The 18,561-nt window shown below is 44.3% G+C and overlaps 1 protein-coding gene across 11 annotated transcripts in view; it reads left to right on the top strand.

Annotated features, from left to right (window-relative positions):
* The window catches only part of LOC120905053 (hexokinase type 2), a 29,147-nt gene extending 10,586 nt beyond the window's left edge, over window positions 1-18,561 (top strand). For 3 of the 11 annotated variants that reach the window (XM_040315716.1, XM_040315707.1, XM_040315708.1), the window contains 8 exons: window positions 10,387-10,549; window positions 10,645-10,829; window positions 11,647-11,820; window positions 12,696-12,698; window positions 15,338-15,437; window positions 16,143-16,344; window positions 16,427-16,766; window positions 16,834-18,561. In XM_040315716.1, coding sequence (XP_040171650.1) covers window positions 10,387-10,549; window positions 10,645-10,829; window positions 11,647-11,820; window positions 12,696-12,698; window positions 15,338-15,437; window positions 16,143-16,344; window positions 16,427-16,766; window positions 16,834-17,007 — 1,341 coding nt within the window. In that variant the 3' untranslated portion in view covers window positions 17,008-18,561. Of the gene's footprint in view, window positions 1-5,106; window positions 5,264-6,657; window positions 7,243-9,975; window positions 10,219-10,386; window positions 10,550-10,644; window positions 10,830-11,646; window positions 11,821-12,695; window positions 12,699-15,337; window positions 15,438-16,142; window positions 16,345-16,426; window positions 16,767-16,833 lie in introns of those variants that run through there. The other 8 variants (XM_040315714.1, XM_040315711.1, XM_040315715.1 and 5 more) reach the window with 8 other exon arrangements.

Here is an 18,561-nt window from a genome sequence, read left to right as displayed (position 1 = left end):
GTGCTGTAATGAATCTCCCTGCCCAGGAAACTGGGTCAGTTGCTTGGCCTAGTTTTGTGCCTTGCCGAAGATACAGGGTTTCCCACGATTTATTGGTCAGTTCCCATGATTTATTGGTGCGTTCCCACGATTTTTTGGTCGTATCCTATAGATTTTTGGTTCGTTCCCATATTTTATTGGTATTTTCCAATTGGATATCAATACAATTGGACCAACAAATTCTGGGAAACGACCAAAAAATCGTGGGAACGCACCAAAAAAATATGGGAACCCACCAAAAATTGATGGGAACCAACCAATAAATCGTGGGAAACCCTGTAATGCTTCTGCTTACGAAAGCACACAAAAAACGCCTTGAAAAGATGACCAACTAGCTTTTTAAAGAAAAAAGAGAGCAAAAAACAATAACAAAATAATCGATTGATGGGTTGTGTGTGTGTATGCATTTGTTTGGCTGATTTTTTAACTGCGTTCGCTCATTGCCTAAACGCAAACGATGAATTGGTTTTGGGCGGGCGAATGCTGACCAAAACACCACGCCGTTGCGTATGTTTTCTTTTCCTCCTTTCGCCCCCTTTATTGCTTTGCGAGACTGATGCACCTTGTGGAGCAAAGTTCACACACCAACATTGTTGCGCCTCCACTACGTTCTGTTGCCATTTGGAGCAGTGTTTACACATCGCCCGCCTTTTTATTTTTGAAATGCCGAGATTGCCCTGCCTATGCTGACAGTTCGTTTTGGGCGGCAAAAGGGGTGTGTGTGTGTGTGCGTTTGCTCATACTGCAATTCAACCGTCACGTTTTTAGTAGTAACGCACAGTGAGTAACGCTGAGTAATAACACGACACACTACCAGTACACGGTGGCGGCTCGTTATGTGACGTTCGGCACGTCGCAAACCGCATTCGATGAAGGGTTTTCATACCGATACCGCTGCCCGGCATCACCCCACGCACTGCACCACACTGGTGGTTTTGGGGCGGTAGAGGTAGAAGCAATGATAGAGAGAAAGAGAAAAAGAGCTGGTGCAATTTTACGTTCATTCATTTCAATGTCACGGAGATACTTGGATACTTGTTGCATTGGCGCTGACAGGCACCAGCACACAATCTATTGCGCGTCTTGGTCGCGTTCGTCATCTGCTCACCTAATGGAGGGCGGTTTACTGCACCGGAAGTCTTGTTCTGTTTGTAGGTGAAGGGTGTTTTATTTTCTAATTAAGGGATCTTATTTTGTGGCGTATCCGATGCTGACGTGTCATTGATTGATTGATTAATGCAGTGATTTTTACTTTTATTTTACGGTTTGAAATGTCATAGCTAGCTTTACTTACTCTTTCAAAGATACAAGCAGGTAGATTTTTAATGATTTTTAAGAAGTTTGTTTATTTTTTATTTTGTCTTTTTTTATATAGATTATAATTTATTTATATCTTTTACAAATTTTTGAAAATTGTATTATGTAAACAGAGTATTTTATCAATACGTGGGAATTTTCGTATTTAATACCTGTAGATCATGTGTACTTGTTGCTTCTATTTTTCCAATAGATGGCGCTCACGTCCTTTGATACTAACTTAGTTTTTTTAAACCTAACGTCACTACAAAATGAAGTATTTTGTTGCTGTAAACCAATTGCCTGTCTAATCTTTAGTACATTAGTGGTTACCTCCAAACGTTTCGTACATTATACGGAAGAGTTCTTGATCTTTAAATAAAGCGTTCTTGTTTTGCTTGCAACTGATCCTCTGGTGTTGATTTATGCTTCGAAACAATTATGATTCTTTCGCTAATTCAGAGCAGCTCTCGCGTGTGTGTGTGTTCCCTTCCTATTTTGCTAGTGTAATTTGTTCTGCCTTTGCTTTGCTCTTTTCCGAGCCCACGCGACTTATGGTCAACGAACTATCCTTCACCGATGTAGGTCGTGATTCGTTGATCACATCGTCGGTCTTAATTGTGATTGATTGGTGTGCGAATGATCGAGCCTGCGCGAATGGCCGTTTTATTCAATCTTCACGATAAAAGTATACTTCTAGGTCGAAAACAGTGAAATGAAGGAAATAGTATCTAATTGAAGGAATGACTAATAATCTGGGAAAAAATGTGTTAGTGAACGTGAATCAAACGATTACTACCGATTAACAGTGCATTTAAAGCACAACGCATTACCACTGCGTCACAAGCTGTTGTAGGCAGGTTTATGCATTCAATGGTTTTGTTCTTAACACAGAAACAACGTTCTACATTCACGTGTGACTGTGCGTCACATGCATAACGGGGCACGGGGTAAAACAACACCGTGGCGAAACACAACCATACATCGATGGGGTTGACGGTACAGAACTGCCTTCATTTTCGATGACGATGGCACACACTCACACACAAACACCGGGGGCCGTAACGCGATTACATTACACGTCCCACACAGCGGGGCACACAAAAACAACCCTCTGCCCAAACCCATACACCTTCCCTCGTGCCCAAACCCAATCGATCTCACAGGATGCTTATGACAGATGTTTTTGCTTTCATCCGTTTGACGTTCGTCCGCTCGAGACGTTGCTCGCGACGGAGAAGTCACTAGTTTTGAGAAAATAATCTCCGTGTGTTAAACCGTATATTGATCTGGGAAGGGGGGCCTCCGATGCATTGTGCTGCAGGCCGCCAGCCTGTACTTTGAACGAATGCCACGACGGCGCTGTACAGGCACCGATGATGGTTGTGCTCCTCGATGCCTGTCTATTTTTAATCTCTTTTAATCCGATGCACGAGGAAGCGCCCGTCCGTAACGGCTGGCCGGGGGGGTGCTCTTGAGCGGTAATCGGCACGATGTGTGCTGCACTTGAAACGGGGTGGTGCTGCTGCTGCTGTTACTGCGTTGGAGCAGAGGCCTCGGTCCACGGATGGGGCGCGCCATTTCGCTACGCTACTACCCAATCAAGGGCCAACCAACTGCGTCCCCGATGCTCGATGGGGGCTCGTCCGAAGAGGATTTGAGTGGGCCGGTTTCAGATATTTTTAAAATTATCTTCCGCCGGGCGGACATTCCTACGCCGGACGGGGGAGAAAGGTATCGGAGATGCGTAGGCTTTATAGTTTCTTTGAAGAAGCTGTTCTCTTCCGGGCGTTCGTCCAACTATTCTTGCCCATTCAAGAGCGCAGAGCAATCCATCTTAGCCGTTATCTATGATTATGCTAATACTGCTTCCAGCCTTTCCTTTTCTATTCACCGATACTAATCAACACCAGACGCTCGTGTCGGTGTCCACTGGGAGGAGGGGTCTTTCCGACCCTGGAGCCGGTTTCGTTTCGGGCTGGAATGTGGTAGGACCACCTTAGGCTTTGGCGCCTGCCTACAAGCCGCACCGCTGGTACCGCTAACTGCGTGGGAAGTCACCAGTGTGGCCCTCGCACTGCATCTGGAATGTGTGTGAATGGTATGGAAACCTTTGAAGAGATTTATCGACCGATCATCACCCGTCCGTATGGGACCGAGACGGTCCTGGAGGTGGGAGAGAATTGGTGGTACACACTTCTGGCAATGTCTGTACGCTCTAGGTGGCACTCGCTGTGTTAGTTTGTGCCCCGTAGCAGACACATTTTTCTTATTTACTCTGGACCAGATCCACAAACGTACATACATACACAGTTAGTTGTATCGTTTCTCGTTTTTTACAGTTTGCACCACTACATCTAAGGGCTTTTATGTTCGATACCGTACTGATCTTTGGGAGCTGTATGTTGGAGTTATATTGCCTTGGGTTTATATTAATAGTATCGATTTGTTTTTAGTAAGATCTATTACTTCAACTGGCTGGTCAATTAGGTAGTCTCGTGAATGTTAGGAACTTAAAATGTGGGATTTAACAAGTGACCAAAACCATTCCCCAAGCATCGTATGGTACAATGGGGCTATATGGTCACCACCACATGCTGGTCTTATTAAGACGTTGATAAGGCTGTCATTTTATTATAATCATGTTGGTTTATTAAATTTATTTGTTTTTATTTATATTTATAGATATATTCTTATACGGCATCGGTCGTATTTTATTTTTTTATGTATGTATTTATTATCCTATTTTTTATTTGTTGTTTTATTGTTTATTTGTATTTTTTTTAAATATGTTTCACTTTTGTTTAAAAACAGCTTAGAGATTTAACTGTTTATCTGCATTAGTTTTTTAGCATTTTGCAACAGCCTTTTTTTATTTCTCGTAAAGACTTCATTAGGTTGGCTGTATCATTACAACAACAACAACAACAGCCTTTTGTTTATTATTATTTTAATGTTTTTTATTTTTATATTTTTACTATGTTTATGAATATTTTTATATTTTTAGTTTGTTCTCCTTCATGCAGTATATTTTATACCAGTTTCAATTCAGCAAAACATTAAGTATTTGTTTAATGTATATGTTATCTATCTTTTCTTTATATTTTCCCTGTTTTTCGTTATATTTTTCAAATAAATTGTCCGCTTCATACCGATTTTTTTATTGATCTGCTTTTAATTGAAGCCTTTCTCCTTAAATTAGTCAACTATTTTGTGAGGTTAACAATATTTAATCAATAAATAAAATTATTTGTATATTCATCACTGATATCGCCTTTAATGCGTTATGAGACCTTGAGCAAAGCTTTTTTTTCAACGTTTTTTTTTAAATTGTATTATATTGACAACAGTTATAAAATGTCATTTTAGGCCATGTGATTCTATTGTTGAGATTTAAATTTACTTTTTTATTATTTGGATGTCAACTACCACTTCCAAAGCTAGCTCTATGATACACAGCAATCTTTAATAATATAGATACTATCCTAAAAATGGCCACATTACCCCTTGCCGCCATATACTAAACTCTTTGCCCCAATCTGTCTTTTTTCACATCGTGAACAGATACCGATAACGTGGCGGGGGAAACGCTTCTTGGGTCGTCTCTTTCACCAAAAACTTGTCGCTGCACACTGGTTTTCTTCTGCAGCGAAGCGTTGTGTGCGAGCCTCCCCTGCTTCGCGAGTGGTTCGGAAAATGTATCGGCCGAAAAAAAAAAACATCGACCACACGGTCGCCCGATCGCCAGCATCCTTTCAGTCAGTGTCGTAACGCCACTCGGACGGATTGGCCACGCCGCAATCACCTTCGTTCTCGGTTAGCTGTTTTCTTCCTCTGTGCGTTCGGTTGTTTGCAGAGTGTGTGTGGTGTATTCGATTGTATTCGCACAGAAGGTGTTTACCAAGCATTCGATTTCGTTGTGTTATAAGTGTGTAGTAAAAGTTTTAGAAGCTTTCTATAAAAAAAACAAGTGGAGCTGTGTTTAGCGTTAAATGTTTAGTGTTAAATGATTAAAAAATCCCCCGTTGCACGACATAGATCTTTTAATTGCTTTCAAAAAGAGGGGTTTTCCTTCACACAAAAAATGCCCACCTTAACTTTTCTCCTTCAACATCGTAAAAGCCGTAGTCGAAAACGAAAATAAATGGCAATATAAAAAAAAACACAGAAAAAAAAAACAATGAACATGAAGGTAAACCAACCCCCAAACGGGTGGCCGCCGGTGGCAATAACCGCGACTCCGTCGCCCTTCTTCGTCCGAAGGTTGTTCGAATGATTAAGCAGTGGTCAACGGGCGTGATTTTTGTTGTTGTTGTGCGTCGTTTGCGGATTTTTGGTGTGATTCCCTAACTGAACAAAAAAAAAAACCCCACCGACACACAAACATCCCGGTAGTTACGGACAAACGGTCACAAAAAAGCATCAAAACACCAACCTGTGCGGGCAACAACGACGGCGGCGGCGGATGACGAGTGTCGATCACGAGTGCCGGTTATTTTTGGTTGCCATTTGCCATCGGGTTCTGCTGGTTTCGCTAGATCGCGTCAGCAGACGGTGAATCGAAAGGGGCCCCCCCCTTTCGAAGGGAAAGGGGGGGGGAGTTCAATATTTCAGTGGACAGTTCAGTGTCTGTAGCTTACCTCCATTCAGAGTTTTGTTCTTGTTAAATCGATCCGTTTACCATTAATCATATGTTGAGTTGTCCAGACACATTATCTCTGCCCTCAAATATTGGTTGAGGGAGGGGAGTGCCGATAGAGGGACACTGTGGGGGCACCTGGAACAGTCAAGAAGTTTAGAGAGAAGGTAGTGCAAACAGTGAGCGCCGTCGTTTGACGTCCGCTCGAAACGCGCGACCCGTTAGAAAGGAGGAAGCACGTGAGAGAACGATTGCTTTGAAGCATGAAGGAGAAGTGGGGGGAGGGGGGGAGTGAGAGTGTACCTTAGCACTCTTGTTCGCCCGCCATTATCACTGCTTGTCCCCATCGCTGCGTCAACACCAGTAGTCGATCGTTTTGAGAACGAAAATAAACATCCCTCCCCCCACCGCAGCAGCATCCTTTCCTTCGGTCCCTTCACCATGACGCGTCATGTTACCGATCGTTCGCGATGTTTGCTGATTGTGTGTGTGTGTGTGTGTGTGTGTGTGTGTGTGTGTGTGTGTGTGTGTGTGTGTGTGTGTGTGTGTGTGTGTGTGTGTGTGTGTGTGTGTGTGTGTGTGTGTGTGTTTGTGTGTTTGTGTGTGTGTGTCACTCACAGCCGATCGTCGTCACGCGTAATTATTGCGGCGTGATCGGCAGTAAGCCCGAGTGGGTCCGCAAAACGGTCGCCCACAAAGTGTTGCCGGTGACAGTCGTTCGCGCACTACCTTGACAAACGCACACGAACGCACGCACGCACGCATTCCAAACCAAGATCAGTACACGGCGCGTGTCAGCATTGACAGTTGGAAGGAGCGTTTTAGTGTGGAAAGCAATTAAAGCAGGCTATGTGATTGCGTGGAAAAAGGCTTTGTTTTGAAGTTTGAAAATGTACTGAATAAAGTTGGTTTGTTTCTGTGTTTTTTTTTAATAGCAAGCACGAAATAGTGTCACATTGAAGATAGAAAAAGGTGTTTGCGGTGTGTGTGTATGTTGTGAAAAAAAAACGCCCCGTCCAGCTGATAACAGTGTGCATTTGTATCGTCCCATCGCGGTAAACATCTACAAACGGTCTGAGAAGTGACACTTTGGCTCGTAGTAGGACGCAAGAAAGAATCCATTACTTACTTGAACGCCTAAACTAAGATCCTTTTAACCGCCATTGCTGCCACTTCGTCCTTCGTCCCAACTCCCCGGTGTATGAGCTACTAAGATTGTTGTTGTGCGCCGTCTCGAAATGGGTGTCATCAAAGATAGCTTCACCAAGGTAAATAGTGTGTTACGCGACATACATAGTAGCGCTTTACGTCCAAACCGATCTCGTCAATCATAGGTTGGAAGCTGCGGAGGGGGGGGGGGAGATTCGACACACAGTCAGAGCCGGCTCGCGAAGCGGTTGGCCGCAAAATGCTTTTGCCGAAATATGTTTCGTGTCTGGGTGGTGCTTGTGTGCATCGCTCGTTCCGCCCGGTGACCTTTACTAACCTTGGCGGTCGATGGTGTTTGAGAAAACACATACCGGCAACCATGCAGAAGAGAGTGTGTGTGTGTGAGAGAGAGAAGCCGGTGATGGCTTTTAGTGTAAACAGAGAAAAAATCGGGTAGAAAAAGCAAAAAAGCCTTAAAAACAAAACCTTTTAGGTTGACCGAAGAGTGATTATTGAAAGTTTTATTTTCATAAAATTTTGTTTAAGCTCGCTGCAAATGATTAAAACCCTTCCCTTTGTAAGTAAGTAGCACAAGAATGCGCCCCGTGTCAGGCCCGCGCGGACGTCAGCAGCATGAACTCGGCATTGACGTACACGATGGAGGTGCCTGGTGTGTCACAGGCGTTGCTCTCGCTAGAGGAAGATAATCGTTAACACTTTCTCTCGCTCTCTCTCTCTCTCCTTGTCTCCCAATTCATGTCTCCCATGTTTTCTACTTACAATTGTTTTTTTTTTTTTGTTTCTGCTTTGCAGTCCGATACGGCAACAGATCCGTGCGCATTTTGTTATTTATTTCTGTCCGCACCAACAGTTGTGCGGAGAGGTGATGGTTTTGTTTGGTGCCGAACGGCCAAACGCTGCTACGAACTGCGTAGATTCCTATCTACTGAGGAGCGGGTTTTTCCTCCTGTTTTTGTTCCGGTCGATCACGGGAGGGTTGAGGCTTTCCGGCAACGGCTAAAAAGCAAAAATGGAATGATGGAGTACGAATCATCTCCCTATCTCCCGGCAGGATGAAACCAAAACCGCACATATAAAAGGTTTCGCCGGCAAGTGTGTTGCATCGATTTGGCTTCTGTGTGTGTGTGTGTGTGTTTGTGTCGGGTGCGCCAAGTTGTAATTCGAAGCATTGGGGGACACTTGAGACGCATTGAGGGTTTGGGCGCATTTTGCTTCGATGAGGAATAGAAATGGCGCGCCGAAGTGAGAAAGAGTGAGAGATAAATCGTCGATGAGTCGCGCTAGTAATTGATTTCTAATTATAGACCCCCTCCGAAACGAAACCAAAAGCAAACAACACAACGTGAAATCATCCGTATCTGTGTGTGTTCGGTTGATGCTTTTAGTTTGATTTGTAGAGAGAAAGGTGCAGAAGAGAGAGAGCAGAGGATAGAGATGCTTGAAAGACAGCTGGGACGTGTATGCTTGAAACATTGTTTTAATTTAAATGCTTTCGAATTATGACATAATAATCAAAATGTAATAACAGCCACTGTATCTATCAGACGGTTGATAGGAATTCTACTTTGTGTTGGTTTTAGCTGCCTGTAGGATCAACATTGTGGGATATTTAGTTAAGAATCCAAAGCAGACGATCCAAGCAATCCAAAACAGAAAACCCTGTTATGCAACTGCATCAATGTGCCATCACTTCCTCGTTGCTTTGCGTGCAAAATAACAAAAACAAAAACACAAATGACGATGCAAAAACAATCCGCAATCTGAGAGGTGCAATCGACAAACACAGTGCTGCTCCATTAATTGCTGCACACTTTAAACATGGCCCTTTGCTGGTATCATTTTGCACTGATAAGTCCGTAGGTCCAGTTCCGCGAAATTAATGGTGCAGCGCACTTTTGCCACCAGTCACACACGATTTATGATCCTGGCTTCTAAATACAGAGCCTCTTGCTCAAGGTTTTGATTGCACGAGATGTGCAGTGGGGTATTATAAATCCCTGGACCTGTCGGAACTTGTCACCGGAATGGCAGCGAAATGGTACTGGTGGTGTGGTCCCCTTTCGCCACTTGATTGTCCACACTAACGATCGTGCTGCCGTGGGACGGGCCCACGTGAGTGTGTCGGGTTGATAGGTTGTTTGCAAAACCACCACCACCATCAGCAGAATCGCTCTCTGGTTTGGTGGTAACTGACAATGCTGGACGCTGAGTCAAGGATCGGGGTGCGGTGCGCTACGGTGAACGGTGCAATCTTGTAAACAACCTACTAACCCACACACACCGCTGCATTGGAGTCTAAACAACTGTAAGTCCTCCCTTTCTACATGATCGGATACTACGCCTTAACCTTGCCCGTATCGACGCCGTGTTGGGCGGGCAATTAGAATAGTTTGCGCTTCGATTATGGGTGAAATTTTTCGGAACAGACATGGAGAAGATTGTTTTTCTGTTAAATCATTTCTAATACATTTGCTTCCGCTTGCTCGGAATAGTTTGCTGGAGCCACCGTACTCTTTGCAAGCAACGGTATCAGCATCCAACCACCGTCAATATTGACACTCACGCCGTGGCCTGTCAGCGGGTACGGGGCACCTTGTTGACGGTTCATAACGAAAGGTCGAACAAAATTCCCCCGCCACACTCTGCTCCGTTACGGACGGCTGGGATCGGGCGATAGTGCGGGCGCCATTCATTGATGCAGGGGATGGAACGCGTGCGCGCGCACACTCGCCCTCACGCCAAACTAATCGCACGATTATCACCGGCCCTCGCACACCTCTCGCAGGCCGAGGAAGTGGATTGCGTTTAGCCCGACACGCTCTAGCGCGAAGCTGACCGAGCCTGTGGCTATCAGTAGAGTACCGTGTCTCCCTGTGCACCGGTCGCATCCTGGTCGTCCTCCGTTACAGCTTCAAAGTATCTTCGCAATGAATAGGGACGGTGGTGCAGCGACTTGCAGTAGCGAGAAGGTGCGAAACACGATCTCAAATCTGTGCGGCGTCTTTTGGGGAAGACGATCCTCATCGTGTCGATCCTGCCCGAGCAACACCGGAGCTACTGGTGCCTCCGTACATGTAGCTAGTCTCTTTACCTCAAAGTGTCGCTGTTCTGTGTAGCTTTTTATGATCTCGCTGAACTATTTGCTCGATGTTGTGCCGATGTTCGATGGATGGTGTGATTTGTGTCGCAGATTTTCATTAATATTTATCCTTTGTTTTGTTCTTCGTTACTTTCCGTTCCAGATCCGTGAACAATGCAAGGAGCTCATCCTCACAGACAAACAGATCGAGGAGATAATGCGACGGGTGATCAAGGAAATCAACCGGGGGCTGAGCAAAGAGACGCACGCCGAAGCGGACGTCAAATGTTTCATCACCTACGTACAGGACCTGCCAAATGGGAAAGGTAGCGCGGTCGTCTGCTAGCTTACTAGTGTTCAGGAAGTGCAGTGGAAACTAACTCGTGTGAGTGTTTTTTTTTGTTTTTCGCCCTCTTTCCAGAGAAGGGTAAATTTTTGGCCCTGGATCTTGGCGGCACCAACTTCCGGGTGCTGCTGATTCACCTGAAGGACGAGAATGACTTCGAGATGCTGTCGAAGATATATGCCATTCCACAGAGCATTATGCTCGGCAGTGGGACGCAGCTCTTCGACCATATTGCCGAATGTTTAGCCAACTTTATGAAGGTGAGTAGAGGAACCGTAGTTTAGATCAGTGATATCCCCAAGTGATCGCCAACGCCTGTCAGAGAGCGTTTGAGAGTAGGAAGAGGAATGATTCATAAGATTGGATGAGGTTTGAAGACACATTATCGTATTAAGCGTTTCTTACTATTTTGGCTGAGGCGCTAGAATTCCCTCAAAACAGCTCAAATCTTAACCTGATCAAGAATTCGTGTGATAAACATAATTGTACGATGTGTTAAATACGATGGTCGCTAGGCACATTGAGTGCTGTACGAAGAATTTTTCGGAACCAATGCTATTAAAGGAAGTTGTTTGTCAAAGCAGAAGTACACAGTTTAAACAATGTATGGCTGTGATCGTATCTTTATACTTCCGTTAAGCGCAAACGATAGCCATTTCCGATAAGAAGTAACAAGCAATGGCAGGAGCTATAGCTTGGAACGTAATAGAAATGATTGGTTTTTATCTTTTAATACCAAAATTCCTGAACTCTTTGGTGTCAGATAATGAAGTTCCAATCTTATCTGCTTGTCGTTAGCTTGAGATCTGTTTCCCGGTGCGCAATGTCGGTGAATTTATTTGAACGTTAATGGTTTACAGCTTCGACACATTCGACACAAGATCACGATGACTCGGACAAGCATCACAATGCAAGTGTCAAAATTAGGAACGATAGACGCTATCTGTAGTCATCGCAGAACACAATCACGAATCTTCTAGGATTTATAAAGTTTTGCAGTAATGATGCAGTAATGCTGCTATCAGTAACTAATATCTTCCGGGTATTTTTTATTTATATTGCCGTTTCGCAAACCAGGAACACTCCGTGTACGAGGAACGTTTGCCGCTAGGATTCACATTCTCATTCCCGCTAACGCAGCTGGGCCTCACCAAAGGTATTCTTGCCCGGTGGACGAAAGGTTTCAACTGCTCCGGTGTCGTCGGCGAGGACGTGGTGCAGCTGCTGAAGGATGCGATCGCCAGACGCGGGGTAAGTGTGTCGTCTTGACAGTCTTTGGATCTACCAGAGGCTATCTTAATACCTTCATCATTTGCTACTGTCAAGAGCTATGGTGTGGCTCTACCAAAACTATGTGAGAATTACCTTCAACGGACTTGTACTTTGTTTTTGACTGTGATCGTTTTGTCATTCTGGGAAATTATGTCCAATTGTTTCCTGTTTGACTTCCTGGTCCAATCGACCCAAAACTTTCCAGTATTATGACAATATAATGTTCACGAAATCACACTCACTCACATCTGAACTGATATTCATCCCCAACTCCCCCTCACTGATTGGCCAAACAACAACAACAACCACTACACCATTATCGCGTGCGTAGGACGTAAACATAGCGGTGATGGCAATTCTAAACGATTCGACCGGAACGCTGATGTCGTGCGCGCACAGTAATCGCGATTGCAAAATCGGCGTGATCATTGGTAAGCCACCGATATCCGGATTGGGTTCTTTATGCGATCCATTTGGTGTGCTTTGTTGCCGTTTGGGATCCGTTCCATCCGGCAGCAAAGTGGCACAGTGTACATAAATTCTAAAACCCCCCATCTTCTGCCGTTATCTTCCTACGTTTTCCGTTTTGTACTCTATTTCTGTTCTACAAAACTTTCCCATTCCGTTGGTATTGCTAGCGAGAGCCTGATACTTATCAGCAAGTTCTTCAACTGTTAATTTTCTTATCGTTTCTTTGTATTCGTTTTTCCTTTCATACACACACAAACATATACACTTTTTACTCTGTCGTATGATAATGGAACATCGCCGGGTCCTTTTCTGCTACCATCATCATCCGGAAACTGTCGCTCCGGCACCGACATCGTTGCCTTCGGTGCTATGTTGTACCGCAGCCAGTACGGGAAATGAACAATTATTTTCAGCTATTTTTGATCTGATGCGTATTTTTAGCCATGTCTCTTGTCCATGCTGCACGGTAGTTTTATTTAAGGAATGCTGAAGCTGCTAAACTTTTCCACACACACACTAGCATCGAGATGCATGGTACATAAAAATGCATTCTTCTTCTAAATACCTTCAAGAAGTACTTTTTATTCATTTTAGCACCCAAACTCGATGTTGCTCTTTGATTTTGGCTTAAAAGAGAGTTCATTATTGATTAAGCGCTCTATATCATAACAGGAAATTGAAGTTGTTCAGCACAGTAATAACTTTGTTTATGGTGCGATATCGCAACGGTGCACCTTTTATGGCCAGTACTCTACCCGTGTGTAGGATCTTTAATGACCACTATTCGCCTATTTTTATGACAGTAATTGATAGCGAGCTGTTTGAGACAATCGACTGATACTGTCAATGATAGTGGATTAGTTTATTAGCGAGCAAAGCGGCGAGGTTGATAAGAGTTTAATGCAGCTCTTCCGAGGGACCAACCGTGAGGAACTTGTTTGCGACTTTTCTATCCCGCTCAGGATTTACGATCGGTTTTTTGAATTTGCGATTTGCGGTGCATGATATGCCTGAGCAAGAATGAAGAAATGAATCTAGAAACACATAAATGAACCGTCTCTATTGTATTGTATTGTATTGTTTATTGTATTAAGTGATTGGCCAAACAAGCGGCCTTATCACTGAATTAAAACTAAAACTTAAATAACTAACGCAGTGTACAATGACAAAACGGATCAACAAAATCTAGTAGGTAGGTGCCAGTCAAATGAAATGTAACGCTGATTAAATTTACGGGCCATCGCAGTCATTGGGTCGTTCTCGCTGTATGCACGTCTTGTAAGGTCAGTTCTTATTAGTCTGTAGTTACGGAACACTCTAGGAGGGACATTTATGTTGACTCTAGCCAGTAGTTCTGGCGAATCTATCTCACCGACAATAAGTTTGGACAAAAACGTACATTGGGCATTATCACGTCTCCTAGCAAGTGTGTCCAGACCAAACAACAAACAACGAGTATGATACGATGGACGAGGGGTTACATTACGCCACGGAGTGAAGTGTAGGACAATACGAGTAACTCTCTTTTGGACAGCTTCTATTCTATTGGACCAAACACTAGAGAATGGACACCAAACTGTAGAACTAAACTCGAGGATGGAACGAACATAGGACTTATACAGAGTTAACAGGCAGTGTGGGTCATTGAGTTCTCTCGAATGGCGACGAATAAATCCTAGCATTTTGTTAGCTTTGTCTAAAATATCACAGTAATGTTGTCGGAAATCTAGTTTGCGATCCAGGGTGACTCCTAAATCCCTGACCGTATTGCACCGCGGTAGTTGTGTCCCTGATATGCTATAGATATACCTTATCGGACTAGCTATTCTAAAGAAAGACATTGACGTACACTTATCAACAGAAATTAGCAGGTCGTTATTGATACACCAGTCAGAGAAAACATCAATCGATCTTTGCAGAGAAAGAGAGTCGGAAGTGTTCCGTACGATACGAAACAGCCTAACATCATCCGCATAAAGCAGACAATCTGCTTCCGTAATGGCCAGTGTGACGTCGTTAATAAAAAGCGAGAACAGCAGTGGTCCCAAGTTGCTGCCCTGAGGGACGCCAGATGAACTCTCGAAAACGTTAGAGGAGACACCATCGATTTGTACGTAGTAGCTACGTTCAGAGATATAGGACCTGAACCAATTCACCAGCGGAGTAGAGAGACCGATCCGGGCGAGCTTAGCCAACAGCAAGCGATGGTTCACACGATCAAACGCAGCCTTAAGATCAGTGTATACTGCATCCATCTGAGCTCCGGAAGTAAAGGCTGCATGGCAGTTGGAGACGAATTCCACCAGGTTTGTGGTAACACTGCGTCGAGGAAAGAAACCATGCTGGCGTGTAGAAATATAAGAACGACAGTGATACATTAGCGAGTTTTGTATGACGATCTCAAACACCTTGGCACAAGAAGGCAAGGTGGTTGTACCGCGGTAGTTCTCAGCAGAGTTTTTATCCCCTTTATGTTACCACATCAAGAATTCATGGTCGTCGAGCTTCAGAGAGTCCAAAGATCTTGTATCTTTGATGATCTATGATGATCTTAATACGATATCTTCTGGAATGTAAAATCCCATACAAGAAAGACTTCGATTATGTGCAATACATCATATTTCATCCACTGATAACCGATTCTTTACACCACTATCATCGATGATGCACACAATCGAGTATGTTCGCTATATTAACGTGTTTATCCTTATTTCTTGTTTCTTTCTTTACGTTTCGCTCATCATACAATCTCATCACGATACACTGACATCAATGCCTGAACTTTGAACAACACATGCACACCGATACATGATTTGCCCGACATTGATGCATCGATCACACCTTCATACACCTTCCAATATCTTGCCTGTTACACGACGAACACGTGCACGTCTGCTGATGATGATACTGATGATGATGCTGATGCTTGGGTGGATGCATTTCCGCCATACCTACTGTACCCATATCCCTTTTTTCGGTGTTCCGGTCCACTCTCTTCCACGAAATCGGTTGTACACACAACTAGGACGTACAAATTGATATCTGTGCCATCCTGAACGATACGACCGGCACACTGATGTCCTGTGCGTGGAAGAATCACAACTGCAGAATAGGACTGATTGTCGGTATGTAGTCTGCGTGTAAGATGATCCGTACGTGCGTGTGTGTAACGTCTTATTCTGGTGTGTGTGTGCCGTACTACTACTACTACTTAGCATAAGGAGCAAAAAGAACAAATTGGCTGCTTTAGTATAATGATTTGTTCTTAACACAATTGGTTGATATTTGGTGGTTTTATTGTGGAGCATTGGCGAACAACAACTGAATTGGTTTTTCATGGAAATATTGGGTAGTTTCTGTTCGGTACGCGGTGTGCAGGACCCCCTTACTAATTGGTGATGGTTTTCCAAACAATATTACATCCTTTTTCTTTTTAAATCAACACACAAAAACCAAATTCTCTTCTTTTTTTTAAATTTATTAATAAATAATGGCTCTTCCTTGATGCTTTGTAGTTTTCTAACTGTTTTACTCTTTTGTTTGTTTATTTTTCCTTATTTCTTGTTTTATTCTGTTCATGTGTCTTATTTTTCATCTTGTTCTTCTTAATTACTCATCTTTCTTGTATGTTTTTAAATCTTTACTTTATTATTGTCCACTTTCCCTATCCTTCTCTTTCAACTCTTCTTTTCCCCTTTTTATGTTGTGTTCTGTTTTTGTTATTCCTGCATGAAGTTTACTATACAATTCTGAATTTCTAATTACTTATTAAACTTATCTAACAACGATTTTCTTGTTTCGTGTTCAACCTGCTCACCGACACTGTAAAGGTACGGGCAGCAACGCGTGCTACGTCGAGCGAGTGGAAAACTGCGATCTCTTCGATGGGCCCAAATCGGGCCCGAACATTAAGCAGCACGTGATGATCAACACCGAGTGGGGCGCGTTCGGCGACGACGGTGCGCTCGACTTTGTCCGCACCGAGTACGATCGCGAGATCGATCAGCACAGTATAAACCCGGGCCGGCAGCTGTAAGTATAGGCAACTAGATCGGTCGATCGGTTTTTTTTCGGAGCCTTGTTAACAACATCCTCCTTATCGCGTGTGTCACAGGCAGGAGAAGATGATCTCGGGCATGTATATGGGCGAGCTGGCCCGTCTGGCGATAGTGCGGTTCACGAAGGCGGGCCTGCTGTTCGGTGGCGTCGGGTCGGACATTCTCTTCAAGCGCGGCCAGTTCTTCACGAAGTACGTGTCGGAGATCGAGTCGGACAAACCGGGCACCTACTACAACTGCCGGGAGGTGCTGGAGGAGCTCGGGCTGGAGCACGCGACCGACGAGGACTGTGCGAACGTGCGCTACATCTGCGAGTGCGTCTCGAGCCGGGCGGCCCATCTCGTGTCCGCCGGCATTGCGGCACTGATCAACAAAATGGACGAACCGAGCGTGACGGTAAGTGGAGGAAAGGAGCACGGGGATCGATGATTTATCTTACCAATGGTTTTGCCTCACTTTGCAGGTCGGCGTGGACGGTTCCGTGTATCGTTTCCATCCCAAGTTCCACGATCTGATGGTGCAAAAGATCCGACAGTTCGTCAAGCCGCACATTTCCTTCGACCTGATGCTGTCGGAGGACGGTTCCGGTCGCGGCGCAGCCCTGGTGGCGGCCGTCGCCTGCCGCGAGGCACAATAAGCGCGGGAGCGTTCCGCCTGTTTGCGGTTTCGCATAGAAAAAAGGGCGCCGAGACGAAGAAACGAACCGACACTACCTTACACTAGAATCGCACCGGCCCGCGCGCGCGCACGTGTTTTTGTATCCAGTATGGATGGTGCACTCATGTCGCTGAGCAAACCGTTCATACCGTTACTCGCAGCATTGCAAATTTTGCGCAGAAAGGATCCGTTGGACTGCAACTGTGAGCGTACCAACACCGTCTCCTCACACTCAACTCAGTCAGCGCTTGACTGCGGCATGCGTCGTGCGATATAGTTGCGTTCACTCTTCTCACCCTAGCGTAACTAGTGATTTATAGAACATATTATATATACAGACACACACACACAAACATACATATTATATATATAGTGAAAGTGAAACCATGTTGATCAGTGAGTAGGCAAGCGCAAAGAGATTGCGCATCATTTTATTAGCAAAACCCCCATGCGAAGCGTAGCTTCCGTGCTCCCATGTCCTAAAAACAAACCCCACCATTTATTCTAACCCGCGGTAATCACAAACGTTGGTAAGCAAAACGCTTGGTACCTTTGGCAAAACAAAAAGTTGTTAAAAATGTCCCTGCCACGTGGAGAGGAAGCAGGTACAAACGCCCCTGTTCCTGTTTGGGAAGGGAATTGTGTGCAAAAAAGGCAAACTTAGGCGAAGCAATGGCATTGATGTAAAGCGTGGTATAAGCGCTTTTCGAGGCTGTTGTCAATGCTGGTTTCGAGAGCCAGGGCGAGCGTGTTGCTCTGTGGGCACAGCCCATTCATTGCCATAAACAAGACGCGTCGTCTGTTAGCTAATATTGTCCACTATTTTGGAAGGGTGAGCTAGATGTTATACATTCGTTACAGCAACGCGCGATGGTGATTGTAGATCGGTGCGTGGATGTGTGTTCGTACGTTTCAGTTCCCAAAATAATAGCACTAATGGTTACGCCAGTTACAACAACGACAGAATGGGGGTGCTGCATCGTTTCTGTAGCAGGTGGAAGAAAGCACGCGAACACACGATTATTTTGGCCAACGGAGGGTGCGTGCGCGCGTGTGTGTTTGTTTATTTTTTTTTCATTTGAATTAGTTTAGTAGATGTGTACATTTGTTTTAAATTAGTTAAAATTATTAATGTTGCTGTATTTCTCAGTTTTTTTGTTTCATCTGCGGAATAAGAAGAGCGAGAATGTGGCAGTGCTTGTCGGTAGCGCGCAGTCGGAGAAAACGGGGTGAGGGAAAGAGGTATGCTTTCGGTCGAGCTGAACTGGGTCCGAAAGACAGGGATTAATGGGTGTTGAAGCATATAGGGCGTATCAATACATACAATGATAAGTTTAAAAAGAAAGCTGCAAAAAAAAAAACAAATAATTAGTGTAGAAATAAAACAAAAAAAGCAGTAGTAGTATCACACGCTAAAAACAAAACTAAAAAACAAAACAGGATCAGGCAGCAAAGTGCATACAACAAAAATAAAACAATATACAAGCGTGCGTGTATGAAGCTGTAATAAAGTAGAGGAATGTGAAGAGGAAAA

Source organism: Anopheles arabiensis, chromosome 3, assembly GCF_016920715.1.
Source record: "Anopheles arabiensis isolate DONGOLA chromosome 3, AaraD3, whole genome shotgun sequence".
Taxonomy (NCBI): Eukaryota; Metazoa; Arthropoda; class Insecta; order Diptera; family Culicidae; genus Anopheles; species Anopheles arabiensis.
Note: the sequence above shows the minus strand (reverse complement) of the source record. Positions and strands in the feature narration are given on the sequence as shown.